At 46.2% G+C, this 16,053-nt stretch overlaps 1 protein-coding gene across 1 annotated transcript in view; it reads left to right on the forward strand.

Annotated features, from left to right (window-relative positions):
- Positions 1 to 330: 330 nt before the first annotated feature.
- Positions 331 to 16,053, forward strand: part of LOC124268714 (fucolectin-like) — a 35,863-nt gene continuing 20,140 nt past the window's right edge. The window contains exons 1-2 of the mRNA XM_046703719.1: positions 331 to 501; positions 1,219 to 1,434. Coding sequence (XP_046559675.1) covers positions 450 to 501; positions 1,219 to 1,434 — 268 coding nt within the window. The 5' untranslated portion in view covers positions 331 to 449. The remainder of the gene's footprint in view (positions 502 to 1,218; positions 1,435 to 16,053) is intronic.

Raw genomic sequence — 16,053 nt, forward strand, 5'->3', positions numbered from 1 at the left:
GTCTATAAATAATCGAGTCTGGACCAGAGAATCTAGTGATCAACAGCATGAGCATTGTTCTACGCAATTGGGATACGATGACGTGTCAACCAAGTCAGCGAGCCTGACAAACCGATCCCGTTAGTATCCTCTTTACGACAGGTATGGGTTACTGAAGACCAATTCTAACCTGGATGTTCACGGGTATCTTAGGTCAAGTATGGCGTAAACGAAGGTGAACGTGGGCGGTACATCGGTCAACAAGTGTGCTTGTCTCAGATTTGCCTCATACAAGAGTACCTAATGCCAGATATACTCCAAAAGGACACTTAAGGTATGCCATTGTGCTCTAACTGGAAATAAACTAATGGGTATTGATTATAATTCAGAACGCCCGGTCACATTCACTGCCGTCAGTGGCACGGCGGCGTCGTTAGGACACACAGTCTTGGTAGCTGCTACGCACAAGGATGTTTCTTCTGACTATTGCTCTATTTCTTGTAAATTCGACGTTTGTAAACGGTGAGTACTGCAATACCATTATATACACTGTTGTGTCGAACATCTGTTGTCTCGAAGTAAAAAATAGGTTCTGCATAATCGGTTGTGTCGAACCTCGCATTACCCGAATTACTAGTATTAGCGCAGGTCCTTTTAACTTCGACACAACGATGTTTGACTGTACAGTTAGTTAATCTTTCTGATTAATCCGAAAATTAATTTGCGTAGATCAATGCTACTAATGCTGATAACAGGATTGTCTGGTCCAGACTGGATTATTTACATACCGCCGTCATATAGCTGGAATATTGCTGAGTTCGGCGTTAAAGAAAGAAAGAAAGAAACAAACAAACAAACAACATCCTTCAGGCGTCATGTGGTTGACTCAGCTCTATTTCAAGAAGGTAGGTAGGTTTATTTAATTCCTCCAGATTTGGAGATACAAAATTAATTGAATATTAAAAGCTTAAGTTGTTAGCCACAAGTGTTGACATTTTATGATAGATTACTTAGAGTCTTTAGTCTCATTTTCCTCATTGCCAGGGGTGGTGGGGTAGTAATTGGTTAAAGCTATCGCTCGTCATGCCGAAGACCAGGGTTCGAGTCAACACATGGGTAAAACGTGTGGAGCCCATTTCTGGTGTCCCCAAGCTGGAATATTGCTAAAAGCGGCATAAACCTAAACTCACTCACTTACGCCTCATTTACCATATCCCTCTCTTGTGTTCCTGCATCTAGGCATCAACACTAATTTTGCACTTGGTAAACCTACCACATCTTCATCAAACACTGGAGGCAGTGGTAGGTGCGTTGATGGGAACAGAGATACGAATCTGTTCAGCGGCTCGTGCTGGGAGAGTTCCGGGGGAGACATGCAACCCTTCTGGATGGTAGATCTTGAAGCAAACTACTTCCTGAGCCATGTAACGATTACCAACCGAGGCGATTGTTGCGGTAAGGAGAATTCGAAATTCTTTACATACCTCTGTGTCAAAGCAATTCTATTGTTAATTTCATGTATGACATATTAGTTATCTTTCATTAACCATCAAATAGACAATTCTTTTCCACTGAATCTTAAATAAATTGAACAATGAGACCACCTGTTCTGGTTCATATTAAAGCGGTGTAAAACTGCACTCACTCACTCCTGCAGCTCAAGCCTTTGGTGTTCACATGTCACAACGTTCGACGTACACTCGAGCATGCTGGTTTCAAAGTTATCAAAACGTTACACAACTCTTGATCAGAAATTGTTTGATCAAGGCAGCACCATTCAATGACTCGGAAAGCTTTCGGGAAGATTTGTTGAAGACATGTGGAGGACATTCCAGAATTTAACGCATCAGTAACAAAATGATATCCAAATAAGTTCCCTATTTTGACCTTCGGAACAGCATGCCGCTCACATTTCGCCCTGGTGTCATCACTATTTCATAGTGATTAAAGAACACGTGCTCATGATAAATGTACAGGGGCGGTGGGGTAGCCTTGTGGTTAAAGTGTTCGCTCGTCACGCCGAAGACCCGGGTTCGATTCCCCACATGGGTACAATGTATGAAGTCCATTTCTAATGCCCCCCGCCGTGATATTGCTGGAATATTGCAAAAAGCGGCGTAAAACTAAACTCACTCACTCATTAATAATTGTACAACTGACTCTGCCTTTAGCAGAGACTTCTTACGGATGTGGCAATGAATTTGTTGTTTTATTGGATCATGTTTTTATTCAGATGACAGATGACTTGCCTTTGCATGTGTTTGTGACAGGGCATGTTTGGCTACCTTTTTCTTTAACGCCTGGTATCATCACTATTTGAAGCCAAGTGGTTGAGGCGTTCGCTCGTCACGCCGAAGGCCCGGGTTTGATTCCCCAGATGGGTACAATGTGTGAAGACCATTTCTGGTGTCCCCCGCCGTGATATTGTCGGAACATTGCTAAAAGCGGCGTATGACCCAACTCACTCACTCATCACTATTTAATAGTGATTCGTAAACACATGCACATAATACAGTCGGAAGCGTTAATCGACTCTGCTTTCAGCTGGAATTTTCCAATGCAAATGGTTTTGTCGCTGATATTTATATATGGATTGACAGTCTTTGTAACCAGCCATCAACCAGTCATTGGTTTACAAATGTATTACGTGATACAAGTGTTTGATTTCTTGCACGCAAGTACATGCCAGTTTGTGACGGTGTTTAGCCTGTTTGCCTGTTTGTAGTACATTAAAACCAGTAAATATTCCACCAGTGTACACGGTTGTTTCTTATGAACATGCTCCGTTAGCTTCACGTTAGAAATGGAGCGGTGGGGTAGCCTAATGGTTAAAGCATCCGCTCGTAACGCCGAACACCCGGGTTCGATTCCCCACATGGGATTACGTGGAATAAGATAACCTTTTACGAAACTTGCCGCTGTCCAAGGTCGAGCACATGGGTACAATGTGTGAAGCTGATTTTTGTGTGTCCCCCACCGTGATATTGCTGGAATATTGCTAAAAGCGGCGATAAAACTAAACTCACACACTCACTCATTTATCGCAATAGTTTTGTTGGATATTATTGTAACACATTTTTGTATAATCGATAATCAATTAATAATTCAATAATAGTACATATTATTGATCTTTTTAGCCAGCCTTAGTCTTCTCAGTTAGTTAGAAGATGTCACTTGTTGTTTCCCTGCCTTGTGATTAGTGTATATTTTCCCACTCTGATTCAATATTATGTGCCAGAGTTGGGTATCTGTGTTGCAACTGCGGCAGTAAAACAACTAAGCAGTTAATTACAGTACACTACCGTTATAACGAACACATTTTGAGGATGATGTACCATCTGATATGTTAGACTGACTGACACGACTGGTTGGTTGGTTGGTTGTTGTTTAACGCGGGAGTATTCCAGCTATATGGCGGCAGTCTGGACCAGACAGCATCGATCTATGCAACTGGCATACGATGACATGTGTCAACCAAATCAGCTTGCTTGACTACCCGATCCCGTAAGTCGCCTTTTACGACAAACATGGATTGCTAAAGACCAGTTCTGATCTTCATGGCTCCTGAGTGACATGCCCGTCAGAGGAGGTCTGAACTCGCTGAACAGAGAACACTAACGTCAACTATGTCTGACCTTCCAGACACCAGATGCGAACTGTTGTTTTGATTTCAGTTTCAATATGTGGGGGATTAAGGTTTTCATACAGGATAAGATATTTTAGAGGCATCCTGTTGGCATCAGCCCGGCAATCATGAGTTCATGTTTGCCACAAACAATGCTGACAAAACCCTGGACACAGTCATGACAGGACTTGGAACCCTGGAAGAATTTCCCTATTTTGACAGGATACGCTCACCTTTTTGCAACACACCTGGTGTCATCACTATTTCATAGTGATCAATCAACACATGCTCATGGTAAAGTCGGAATTGTATATACTACTCTCCTGGCCAAACTTCTGATATGTTTAGCATTGGAGTGGATTGGACAAGTACACCCTCATTCAAATGTTGACATGGCTTCCTGAACGAGATGTAAGTTCCAACGTCTGCTTGTAGCAGACTCAAAAAGAGCAGAATATGCCGAGACATCGGCTTTACAGTTTCCACTGATGCCAACATGGCTTGGCAACCAACAAAATATGATCTATTTTTCAACCAGATTTCAACTGAGAATGGATAATCCTGCTTTTGATCTTTGATTGTTTGTGAGCTTCACAAACTTTCAGAATATGATGAAGCTGCATCTGGAAGACCTTTCAATGTATTGTAAATCAGTAACATGGTCTGAGCTTCTGTCGTGAAAATCGAGCTGCCATCAGTTAGTCGCAACGACATAGTACCATTGTCAATAACGGCTGCAGCTGATACATCCTTATCATCTTTTTACCCATCTGTATAAATACTGGTACAAGAAGGAAATTGGTTCTTTAGTTAATGACACGCTTGCTGGAAAAACAAGTAATTAGTTTCAGACTTCTTTAGTTTCGCTAAGCCTTAATTGACGTCTGGTTGTATAGGTTGTAATAGTGCCATTGTTATTGTTCTATATTCGGCTGTAGCAGAAAGATTTAAATGGGCAGTTTTATATGGGATTTCATGTGCCCAGTGGTGGGATTGTGTTTGGTTTCCTGTCATATAAACTCTGATACAAAGGATAGAATACATTGTTAATTGATGAATTAGAAGGATTGAGCGAAGTTAAGTGATATATAGTAATGCCAGTATTATTTGTCTTTAATGAAGACATGGTTTATTTACCTCAACAAACAGACTGTCAATGGGCGAGGTCCTGAATGCACCAAGAAAAAGTCGAACCCCTTGATGGTGAATGGTGTCACGTTCTTGAAGATGCGATTTTCGAGCTGAACCGTAAATGAAGCAAACACAATCAAGTTTTGATCCGATCAAAGCTCTTTATACGTGCAAAGGTGGTTGAAGTAGCGTAAAAATATTGTCCTCCTGAGAGGGTGCGTAAGCCCCACAACTTTCAAAGTAAAATATAAATTATCACATTTTAAACGTAGTATTTTTGTTATTTTAACTGTTGGCTAAATTTTCCTACAATCGCCAGTGGCTGAAGGGATGGTGTAAATCCAGCTAGGATCCATGCAGGTAGCAAAAGTAATGTAAGTCCCCATGGTTCCTAGTATGGTGATCTACCTTCAATTGTTGGCGATCTATAGCCCATATTTTTAAACTTATCCTATCTCACGGTATGCACCTCAGTAGTATAGGGAATGGGGGTTCTGGACCAAGTCCAACAAAAGCCTCTGCAAAGCCTTATTTCCCAAATAAGGCTTTGGGCGGACCCTTAGCTCTTGCTACCATTACCCCTACTGCTTTCCCAACCTATAAAAATTTCAAGCGACAGCGGGATACGAACTCCACATGTACGCGCCGGAGACATGGCTATGCCGTGTTGACAGGAGGTAACACTGTGCCGTACGGTACGATCAATAATTCTTCTCTTACAAATCCTCTGCCTGGCCCATCCCTCAAGTAGTACAAGTTCGGCTCGTCTACTTTCATGTCCACTTTATCTATGTTGTAAGTTTTGACTGACCATATAGGATCAGTGGCTCGCTTACGGCTATCACCCTCGTGTTCCCCAGGCTGGTATAGATACCTCACTAGGGCCCTATCTGGTATCTGCTTCTCCTTCCCACGCAATGGAGCCAATACCTCGGGCCGACTCTGACACTATTGATTTTAATTTTATAGCGTCTGCCGGTTTCTTGCCGGTGAGACGGGTGACTTCATGGTTGATTGCCGACACCACCTTAGGTAACCTCGTGACCCATTCAGTCGATCGTTTTCCCGGGGTGGCCAACTCCTAGCATACTGATGTCCGAATAAGCTCAGCCAAAGTCCTATTAAATCTCTCAACTATGGCTTGGCTGTGATGGGCTCCAGCCGTGCCACGCCTGACCTTTGTATCGCGTGTTTGGCTAGCAGTTGTGACCACGGCACCCATGAACTCCGCCCTGGGTCAACTTGCAGCTCTGTTGGCCACGCCAGCGGACTGCGTTTGTATATGCGTTCGAATCCTCTGGCTACCTGGACCGAATCTTTCGTGGTCAAGGGCTCGGCTTCCTTGTAGCGACTGGCTACGTCCACTACGATTAAGGCATACTTATACCTCTTATCGTGGGGTAGGAACAGTAGGTCTGCCTGGTGAACGCTATTAGGTATGTTAATACCAAACTTCCTTCTAGGCACGTAGCGTGGTGGCGGCAAATAGATCTGCCAAAGTGCTTGTTTTTCAAGCCACGCTTTGGCCTCCTCCGGCGGTACTTGCGCCATTTTAGCCAGCTTATCTACAGCGCTACCTCCTTTCCGGTACCCACGCGGGCTATAGTAAATAGCCTCAAACTTTCTCTGGCTCCGTGACATGTAAGCCCGATATTTATACCTATGTTCTTGGTTCAATTTTCTCATGCCCGTGCGCGCGTGCGTGTTTATCCCATCAATAGCTATCCAACGTTTAGTGTCCATAGGCGACAGGGACGTCTTGTTTATTGTCAGTCCGTATATCTTATGGCCATCACTTCTAAGTGTGTTCATTTTATGTCTAAAGGTACGGGTCTTGAACAGGGCTTCCTTGAATCTGGCGTGTTTGATGTGTTGTTTCACCACGCATTCTTTAACACCCTTAGCCTTCCGGATCTCACTATTGTCGGCCTTCAGGATGGAGTACATCTTAGGTCTCAACCCTATGTACTTTCGGCTATGGGCGTGCCGGCACACTCGTCCTTCATCTTACCTAGGACCTTTTTATTTACCGTGCTGTGTATGGCATGGTCCTTGGGGTAGTCGCTGGTGTCGTACAAATCGAGGTGTTTTTTCATGTCCTTGTACACGTCCTCGGTTCGAATCTCCATCAGCAGGGAATCCGTGTCAGTGTACAGCACTTCACACCTGGCGTCGTACTGTTTCTTAAGCTCGTTGTAGTAAAAGTCGTACATCAGGTGTTTGGATAAGTCGAGGATGCTCATCCCCACGTAAACAGGCCGGTTGAATTTTATGTGGCTTTTCTTCATGTGTAGGGCAACTAGGTCATTGGTGAATATTTTGCTACGGTTGAATGCCGGACTGGCTATCAGTCTCCTGAGCTTGTCTTCCTCATTCGACCGAACCAGCTTCACGGTCACGCGTTTCCTCAGGTTCTCCATAGTCTTACCAAACACCGAGTTGTTCATGAGCTTGTAGAGATTTTTCTCAAAGTCACTGGTGGCAAGCTTTCGGAGGTCTGTGTTCATTCTGATGTAGGGCTCCATCCATGGGCTCTGGTCGAACACGAGCACCCTGTGGATTTTGGTAAGCCTCATACCCAACGACAGGTACAGCTGTAGGTTGCGATAGTGAACGATGTACTTGGTCTTATTCATCAAGTTAGGCACGAGTTTTTCAACGTCTACCACTCGCCCACCTAACAAGTTATGTTGGTACTCAGACATCCAGTCTGGGTTAACTCTCATACGTTCGGGGGCCAGGGGGTAGCTGTTGTGTGATGTGTGTAATGCCTTGGGGTATTCCAAGTCAACCTCAAGGATATAACCTTTGTTCGAATCTGGCGCGATGCTCATAACATCAACATGTGACGCCCATTCGAATCCCCCTGTGGGTAGATACTGGCTCATGGCCCAGCCGTACAGGTTGTTGGCGTCGAGGTAGAGAATATGATTGGTTGGCTTGCTAGGGTCGTAGCCCTTCACGTATTGATTATTTGCTTTCCCGTATTGTTTGGTTGCCATGCAGATCCCGCCTCGCAAGCCTTTCTCAATGAATAGGTGCATGTCGTAATCTGTAAGCAATTCCAACTTAACTCCGGTCTTTTTAAGCAAGGCATCCCACGACAGACCTGGGCTGGTGTAATACCATCGCGGGTCGAGTTTATACTGCTTGAAACATGTCTGCCTAAACGCCTCAAACACGCCGGCTAACAGCAGTACATCTGTCCTCAAGTACAGATCGTGATAGTCACCCAGGTTCTTACAACCCAGTTTATTCCATACGTTAATAGCGTGCGAGTAATTGTCTTGGGATATTGCCGAGTCTGTCAGATTGCTGTAAAATTCTTTGATGGGGGGTAATCTGGTCTCGGCGAACTTGGCCCAACTATCCATGTACTCATAGGGATACACACCCTTCCTCATAAGCAGGGGTCTAGTCTCGGGGTCTGTGTATAGATCGGTAATAGGGAAGGTATCGTTGGCCTTGACCAGACTGTCTAGTGACGACTGGAGAAATTGAAACGAGTCTATGAACCTAAGGCCGTTTAAGCTGAAGGAGATGTATCTCTCCATGTTGTTGGGGATGCACGTTATATTACCATCGATTTTCGCGATGGCCTGCATGATCAAGTGTGAGTCGTACCCTCTCAAGTTGTGAAAGACAACGGGAATGTTTATTGTCTTAGGGTTGATTCTAAGCTTAAGGTTACACGCGCTGTGAGCGGCGCCTCTATACTTACCGGTTATGTGGCAGTGATCTCTCACCGAATCACCGTTAAGTGGTAAGTCACACACGTGACAGTTAGTGCTGCAGGTGTGAGCTAGCCTGTCGTCTTGGGTCATACGCATGGGAGCGACTCTATACAACGCATTCCTAATAATTTTTTCTTCCTCCTGCAAACACTTAAGAAATCTTTCAACAGCGTCGGGACCCCTGTACACTACCGGATCTTTCGTTTCCCCGTCACAACGGACGACAATGTATCCAAACCCACAGGCTTCATGCTCTTGTGTTTTGAGTGTGATGCTCTCACCTGTGGGGATACCCCCAACAGCCTCAACTGGTTTGACCAAGGCTTCAAAGTCGGCGTATATGATATAAGGCACAGGCATTTGGTTCTTGTGGTTACCGAATTTTAGGATATTGTCACCTTCCTTAGGCATGTCGACCCGTATAGCCGTCTGCCCCACACCTTGGCAATCCTCCCGGTGGGATTCTAATAAATCAGCTCGTGTGAAGCCATGTAGGCACCGTTCGCAGAAGTGGGTCTTTTCTCTGTGTGCCGATTGGTCATACAACAGCCTGCTAAAGTGTTTTATCCATGTGTAGTGGTACTTGTCACCTCGCTGGATCATGAATATATTGATAACACGAGGGGGGTTTCCCCCTTGGGGCTCCCCCAACGGGCTGACTCTGTGCACTATTGTTGTGTTACCTTCGTGCCCAAAGACATTTATAGCTAGATTATTCTGTTTTTCTATTTTAGTTATCTGGGATATGGGGGTGGGTTCATCTATACCATCCCAGTTGAGCCCATCATCTTGGGGATAGCTAGAAAGCCTGTCTGAATGAGTGTCAGCTGGAAACAAGGCTGACCTGATAGCTACCCTCAGGCAATCGTCTCCTCTATTCTTGACGTTGACCATGGCATGTTTTTCCTATAGTAGGGAGGCAAGTCTAGGTATGACCCGCCTCTGAACGGCATCGTAGTTAGCTATGTCTAGATAGACATTATCGATTTTATCTACAGCCCACCCGGACCCCAAGTGTGTAGCGTTCTAGGTATTCTCGTATCTGCTGAAAACTGGTATCGATCGATGCGTTAATGGTCTCTGTATGCATGACAACCTCTTGCCTACCTCTGAAGTAAGGCTGAACGTATTCAGTGGCCCCATTCCCTACCTGCTTATCGGCGACATTTTAAATGTGATCTGAAACTTGATACTTCCCAGACTGTCTAGTTCCTGATTTATTTTATCAGCTATCAGTGGCTTAATATCTGTAATGTCTATGTTCCTATTAACATGCATGCGCCAACCTCTCAAATAGTTACCTACAGCAGCGCTCAGTGCGCACGAACTGTAGGTCGATAGCTCTATTCTGCCGTAACAGTTCTACAAGCTGTGGTTTATTCATACGGGAATACCCACCTAACCCCAAATCACGAACTTCAGCTTTCAATTGTTTTACAGTAGGTACGGGGGCATGTGATAACAATGCGTTTAACCCGCTCTCCCAGGTTTGAATAACCCTTGAGCCCAAGCTGTTTTGCTTGAGCTTTTAATTGTTTTACCGTGAGAGGGGCTTCTAAACCTAGTAATTTCAACAATGCTGGTTTGGGCATTCGAGAATACCCAATTACACCCTCTGCCTGGCGACCGCTTAAGTTCACCAACAGTAGTCATAGTTGCGTACACACCTATGAAGATCAATGTCTAATTGGGCCAGCCGTAAAGGTAAAAAATCTAGATACACTTTATCGATTATTCCCTCGACCCACCCACCGGAACATGCGCAGCATAGTAGGGTGTTTTGTATTACTTGCAACGAGTCGTCAACAAGTATATCTATATCCCCATGCACATCTACTCGCCCCCCATCAAAGTAATTCCAAGTGTGCCCAGCCCATGGCACATCAAACCCTACTTTTACCATGATTGTAAACGAGCACCCCTTATATAGTTCACTAACAATCATGGGTTTGAGGACACTGATATCTATACTTTCCCCCACATCCATCTGCCAGCTTCTCAGGCAACCTTCCCTGGGCTCAATTTCCACAAACATAGCTATACGTAGGTGTGTATAATCTCTAATTGGGCTCTATCTTGAGAAGCCGCCTACGTTCTTTTATGTAGGCCTTTTTGTTCTCGTAGATGAGGTGATGTCTGACTACGTTCGCTCCGTGAGCTTTACATAAGCAGTAGTGTCCTTTCACACCTATGCCACACACAGAACACGAGTAGTTAGGGCTTCCCATGTGGAACCAACAGTACCCCTCTGTCCTACATTTCTTACCACAGGGTTCGTTCTTCCCCATAAGTATGTATTCACATCGGTATGGAGCAGGTCTCATGTTTAGCATACTTATATGAGTACTTAGTCTAATTGTTTCGCAACCAACGCAGTCGCCGCTATACCCAGCGCTATGAAGGTCAGTTCACGGTCCATTTGTCCCTTGGATGGTGTGTAGTACTGAGTGAGTGTGGGTTTATTGAGTGGCTCCAATCGTTTACCAGTTAATAAGAAGTATTCTCTCGCTGCGTCGTCGACATCGTGGAATGTTTGAACGGCATGGTTTTCACGCCTGAGTTGTTCGTTAATGTAATCGATCCTCTGGAGGCGTTTTTTAGCGTACTCGGATTGTGCAGCCTGTAATTTTTCAATAGCGAGGTTGTGCCGCTTTCTCTCTGCCTGTATTTCAGCCGCGTGTGACTCTCGTAGTTTCGAAAAGAGGAAATTACTCCCGGAAAATGCCAGGGCATTCACTAACGCACCACCGACCATCATAGCTATCGTGGCCATCCTATATTTATTTCATAATATCTTCAGGTATTATCCCTTGTTTTACTAGGATGTCTTTTGTGGCCATCGCCATACCAAGGTTCATTATGAGCATACCCATATCCTGCAGGTTGAAATCTAGCTTGATAGTTGGTTGTTTAAGCACCATTTTGGTCAACCGAGCGTATCCTACGGCTAGACTGGCGACCACTGTGGCGTGGTATGCGTCGTTGACGAACGTTTTCCCCTCAGACATTATGTATATGATATAAAAATATATATTTTATTGCATGATATGCGGGTTGACCTTTAATTCCGGGGAATCCTCCCTGGGATTCCTGTGCCGTGTATATAACCACGAGATAGTCACGGCAGCAGTTGCGCATACAACCAACAATAATCGAGACGGGTGGGTCACCTTAATAATTTTATGTTGGTTACACCACCGTTTTTTACCGGCAGCTACTCTCTTAGGATTCTTCTGCCTGGTGACTGTAGGGGGTTGGGGTTTCCTCCAGTTGTTGGGGTGGGGTCTGCTCGGGAGGGTTCACCGTCTCCTCTGAAGGGGTCTGGGTCTGTGCAGCATCCATCTATACTATTATTATTATTTTTCCTCTCAAATTGACAATGCTTTGCCGTGATAATCGCCGCCGTCACCGGGGCTAACAACATACCGTATTTGTGGTACAGATCGCAGCTAATAGAGCTCAAGGCCTGTTCGATAAAAGGGTCTTTCTCGAGGTCTTCCCACAAGTAAAGTCGGCGCTCCGGGGGGATGGGAAGGAAGTACGACGCAATACCAGTGTATATCTGAGTCATAGCCGATCCTATTGTCTTTGTCATTTCTGAACCTAGTCTAGCCTCGTATTTAGCGTACAGTTTATCTATTTCTTTGGCTGACATTTTGTGAATTTTATCCGGAGTGTACTCCCCAAAGTAATGTTTGGCTTTGCCACCAACAGCCAACGCCACCAGTTTCTCTCGCTTATCATCGTCCACCTGTGGTGATTGGGGTACCAACAATTGTTCGAGCAATTCCTCACACTCCATCTTATAATGTGATAAGTAAGTTTTAGTTTTAATAATATAATACCCTATGCAGGCAAAACACAGAGAAATGAAGGTTAAGTCGCACACGACGAACACTTCAAATACCATAGCTATAACTAAATGCTTAGCATTTGCTTAGCTTTGCTTAGCATTTGCTTAGCATTGCTTAGCTAAAACACCCTATAGGCTACTGGTTGATCGGTCTTGAGCACGAGCTTAGCGTGTTTAGTTTCAGCGAGCTGTTTCTTCACCCGTTCCCGTTCTAATTTGCTCATCACATCGTTCTCTCTCAAACACTCCTCGAACGAATCCCTGTCCTTGCAGTGAAATAAGGCCACCCATCGCGTCTGCTCCCTGAGGTCTTTCAACACCGAGTTGAACTTCTGCGTTAGCACCCAGACGCTGTGATTTGCGTGTCGGCCGGAGAAGGCCAGGTACGATAGCATGTCTGTCTTTTTTGTTATCTCGCGATTAGCGCTGCAGTCGTCCAGTATGAACAGCGTCGACTCCCCTTTAAATTTCATATGGTAAGCTTTCAACCAGTCCTGTAGACGTGGTCCCGGATCGACTCTGTGTACGTCCGGGTCCGTCATCACCCAAGGTCTTTCCGTGTACGTTTTATTCATACCCAGAGTAGGGCACATGATAACGATGTGGTCGAACACATCCCTGTAGTACCCTCCAACATATCCAACACGAAAACGGTCTTCCCACAGCCAGTCTGCCCGCACACTATGGCGCAGTGTGGGTCGCGTGGTAAACCAATGCCGCCGGCAGGCAAATCAGTAGATGGCTGGCACGAATCTCCCATTGTCTATATTAAGTTGCGCGTCCATAATTACGTACAGATATAATTTCAACTTGCCAGCGGGTTGAGCCTTCTTGGTAATCTGGATAGTAATCCCCTCACTACCGTTGTCTATATGGCGTCCGCTACCGTGTAGTTTATCGTCATCCGTGGATCGCATGTCCAACCACAGCTGCGTACTTGTTGGTTAAGTATTCACCGATTTGCACGGATGATAGGTCCAGGTCTTTGGCTATGTATGGATGTTTGCTCGGCAGCTTTTTATCTCATCCCACTGCTGGTACCCCTCATACCATGACTGAACAGCTGGTTGGGCACGCCCTCGATGGTCACTTCCACCTTTTCAATCTCGGGTTGAAAACTTCGCTGTCCCTCCAGAACGGCTCGTAATCCTCCACGGGACGATCAGGATGCCTTTCATCGATCGCTACCGCACGCTCAGGTTGATATTCCACACAGTGCCGCCTTATCCCGACGATGGATCTATGCCTCAGTATGCGATCGTATTGGATGGCCACGTTCCCCGAGTACTGATTTCGAACCTGCCTGGCCAGCTCCGGTTAGTGACCATGTCGAACTCCAGAGAGATGTTGTCTATGGTATAACTAGCCTCATCGCCGTTCGGGTGTACGCACTACTTTGCTGTAGTCGTTAAACGTGAGCTCGTATTCAAGCCTATCACCCAGCGCTGCCTGGTAAAACGGCGCTGTTCCGTGAGAGCAACTCGAAGTCGAAGTCGAGCGCACGCAGAACCTGTTCCCGACACGCTTGAGCGATGGCCTTTTCACCGTCCGTGATCTTAGATAACTGGTCTGCCGTGAAGGCATACCCAATGCGCGACCTGGTCGATTTGCTGATGCCCTGGTACACGCCATTGACGCCAGTTCTCCTCTCGCTTCCAGAGGTCCCTGTAGCAGTGAAACACATCGCTGTCGTCGATACTCAGCACCTCGTTACCGGTGATCTTGATGGTGGTTTTCTTGATGATAGCTCGACCTACGTTCCGCACTAGCTCACGTTTGTCGTTGTCGGAGGTCAACGTGAGGTTGAACGCCAGTCGAACAGTGCCTGGTACAATGAGGTCATTCGCGCCAAGGTTTGGAAATCTAACCAGCAGCGTTTGATTCTGGTCTATCTTGCTGGGGTTGTTGGTGATGGTCACCGACTGACGCACGGCTTTGACACCTAGTGGCTCTCTCGATCTTCTGAAAGGATCTAGTTTTCTACCATACATTGTTATATAAATGAAATATATAAGTTTTAATACTAAATAATGGCTGAAGGCGGTCATGAAGAAATACCTATGGATGATATGTGGGATGATAGTGCCCTAACATTCGAGGATGATGAAACCTCATTCTCGCAAGGCAACAAACTCGTGAAGCAGGCCGTCAACGGGTTTTACGATGGTTTAAAAGAGGATAGAAATTACGAGAGCCGTGGGCGAGAATATTCCAAGTTTTTGTCGATGGCAAGGGCACGCGCATGCGATTGAGGGCTCACCCAGAGATCGATCTCATGAATAAGCGCACTAGAGAACCGCTTGCTTTATCAACACTCGGGCAGTCGCCATGGGGTGACTTTATCCGCGATGAACTAGGTTTCATAGATTACGGGCGCACGGCCTAAAGCCCTTCCCCTTCAAGATCTGCAAGACATCAGGGCGCCACATCGGATCAAGACATGACTGATAACATTGAAAAGCTGTTGGCCACCTACCATGACAAACCCTTACCCGATTCGAATTTACCGCTGAACTGCGGGGCTGGACATGGCCATGCAAACCATTCGCGCCATCTCGTGAACAACACGGCCAAACTGGACGCGATAGACGACCATATCGCCCATGAAAAGGCCAAACTCGGTGAAACGGAGGACGAGTCTCTGAAAGCCACCATCGAGGAACGAATACGTAATTTGGAAGAGGAAAGGAAGACCTGGCTGGAAACGGCATCCTCCTTCCGAGACCAGCTTCGATCCCAGGTCAGCCGTGTGCAGGAAACCGTTGATCGAGTCCTCCACCAAGACACCACGTTAGCTGACAGGATCCGAATCCTGTTCCGGGAGCAAGGGATCACCATCGCCAGCATTCTGACTGCATTGGGCTTCATCATATCAACCCTGGTGGTGTCATTAACGCCTGCCGGCGGTACCCCCACACCTCCAAGTGGTGACAAACCAAGTGGGGGTGTTAAATCCTGGATAAAAAAACTCGGGGAAGCCCTGGCTAAACTGGCTGGTAAGGCCGCCGAAGCCCTGCCTGGCATCCTGGGTAGCATCGTCTCGTGGTTGCTGAGCGCTCTGGCTAAAACTGCCACGTGGCTTAGTCAAAACCTGTGGGCAGCCATCGTAGCCGTGGTGGGTTTGGTGTAATGAATGCTAAGGAATTTTAACCAAATAAGTCCCAAAGCTACCCCACCAACCACCATAGCTGTTTTACCATCGATGTGCTGTTGATTGGATTGTGGGGGTGACCCCACAGGGGGTGTTGGTTGAGCCCTAGGCTCCGGGGGTGGCGCCACTATACCCGTTTCACCGGTCGTGGGTGGGGGACGTGGGGGACGTTGACATCGAGGTTGACGCCCAACTTTTGACCCGCCGTGGCTATGACTATTTCGTTGTTGTAGCCCACCACTTTTACTCTCAGTTGCATATCGCCGGAGCCATGTACAGTCCCACGTCGAACACGTAGTCGACTTTCGACCTGGCATATTCCAACACGTCTTGGTAGCGTTTGATTGCACTCGGGAGATCAACTGGAGCATTGATAGCATCCTCAACGTTGACAACGAACTGTTTCTGAGCGTCGTAAGCAGTCCCCTTGCCCTAGGATATTGGAACGTTTTGCGTCTGCGCACCCAACAGCGCCCACACGTACGTTCGAATTGAGTCGTTTAACCTGATTACCCCGCACGAAAGTGAACCCTTTCGATGTGTCCAGCATGAACTTTTTCCAGTCATCCGCTGCCCCCTG

The sequence above is a fragment of the Haliotis rubra genome, unplaced genomic scaffold, assembly GCF_003918875.1.
Source record: "Haliotis rubra isolate DU_JTF1 unplaced genomic scaffold, ASM391887v1 Scf101, whole genome shotgun sequence".
Lineage (NCBI taxonomy): Eukaryota > Metazoa > Mollusca > Gastropoda > Lepetellida > Haliotidae > Haliotis > Haliotis rubra.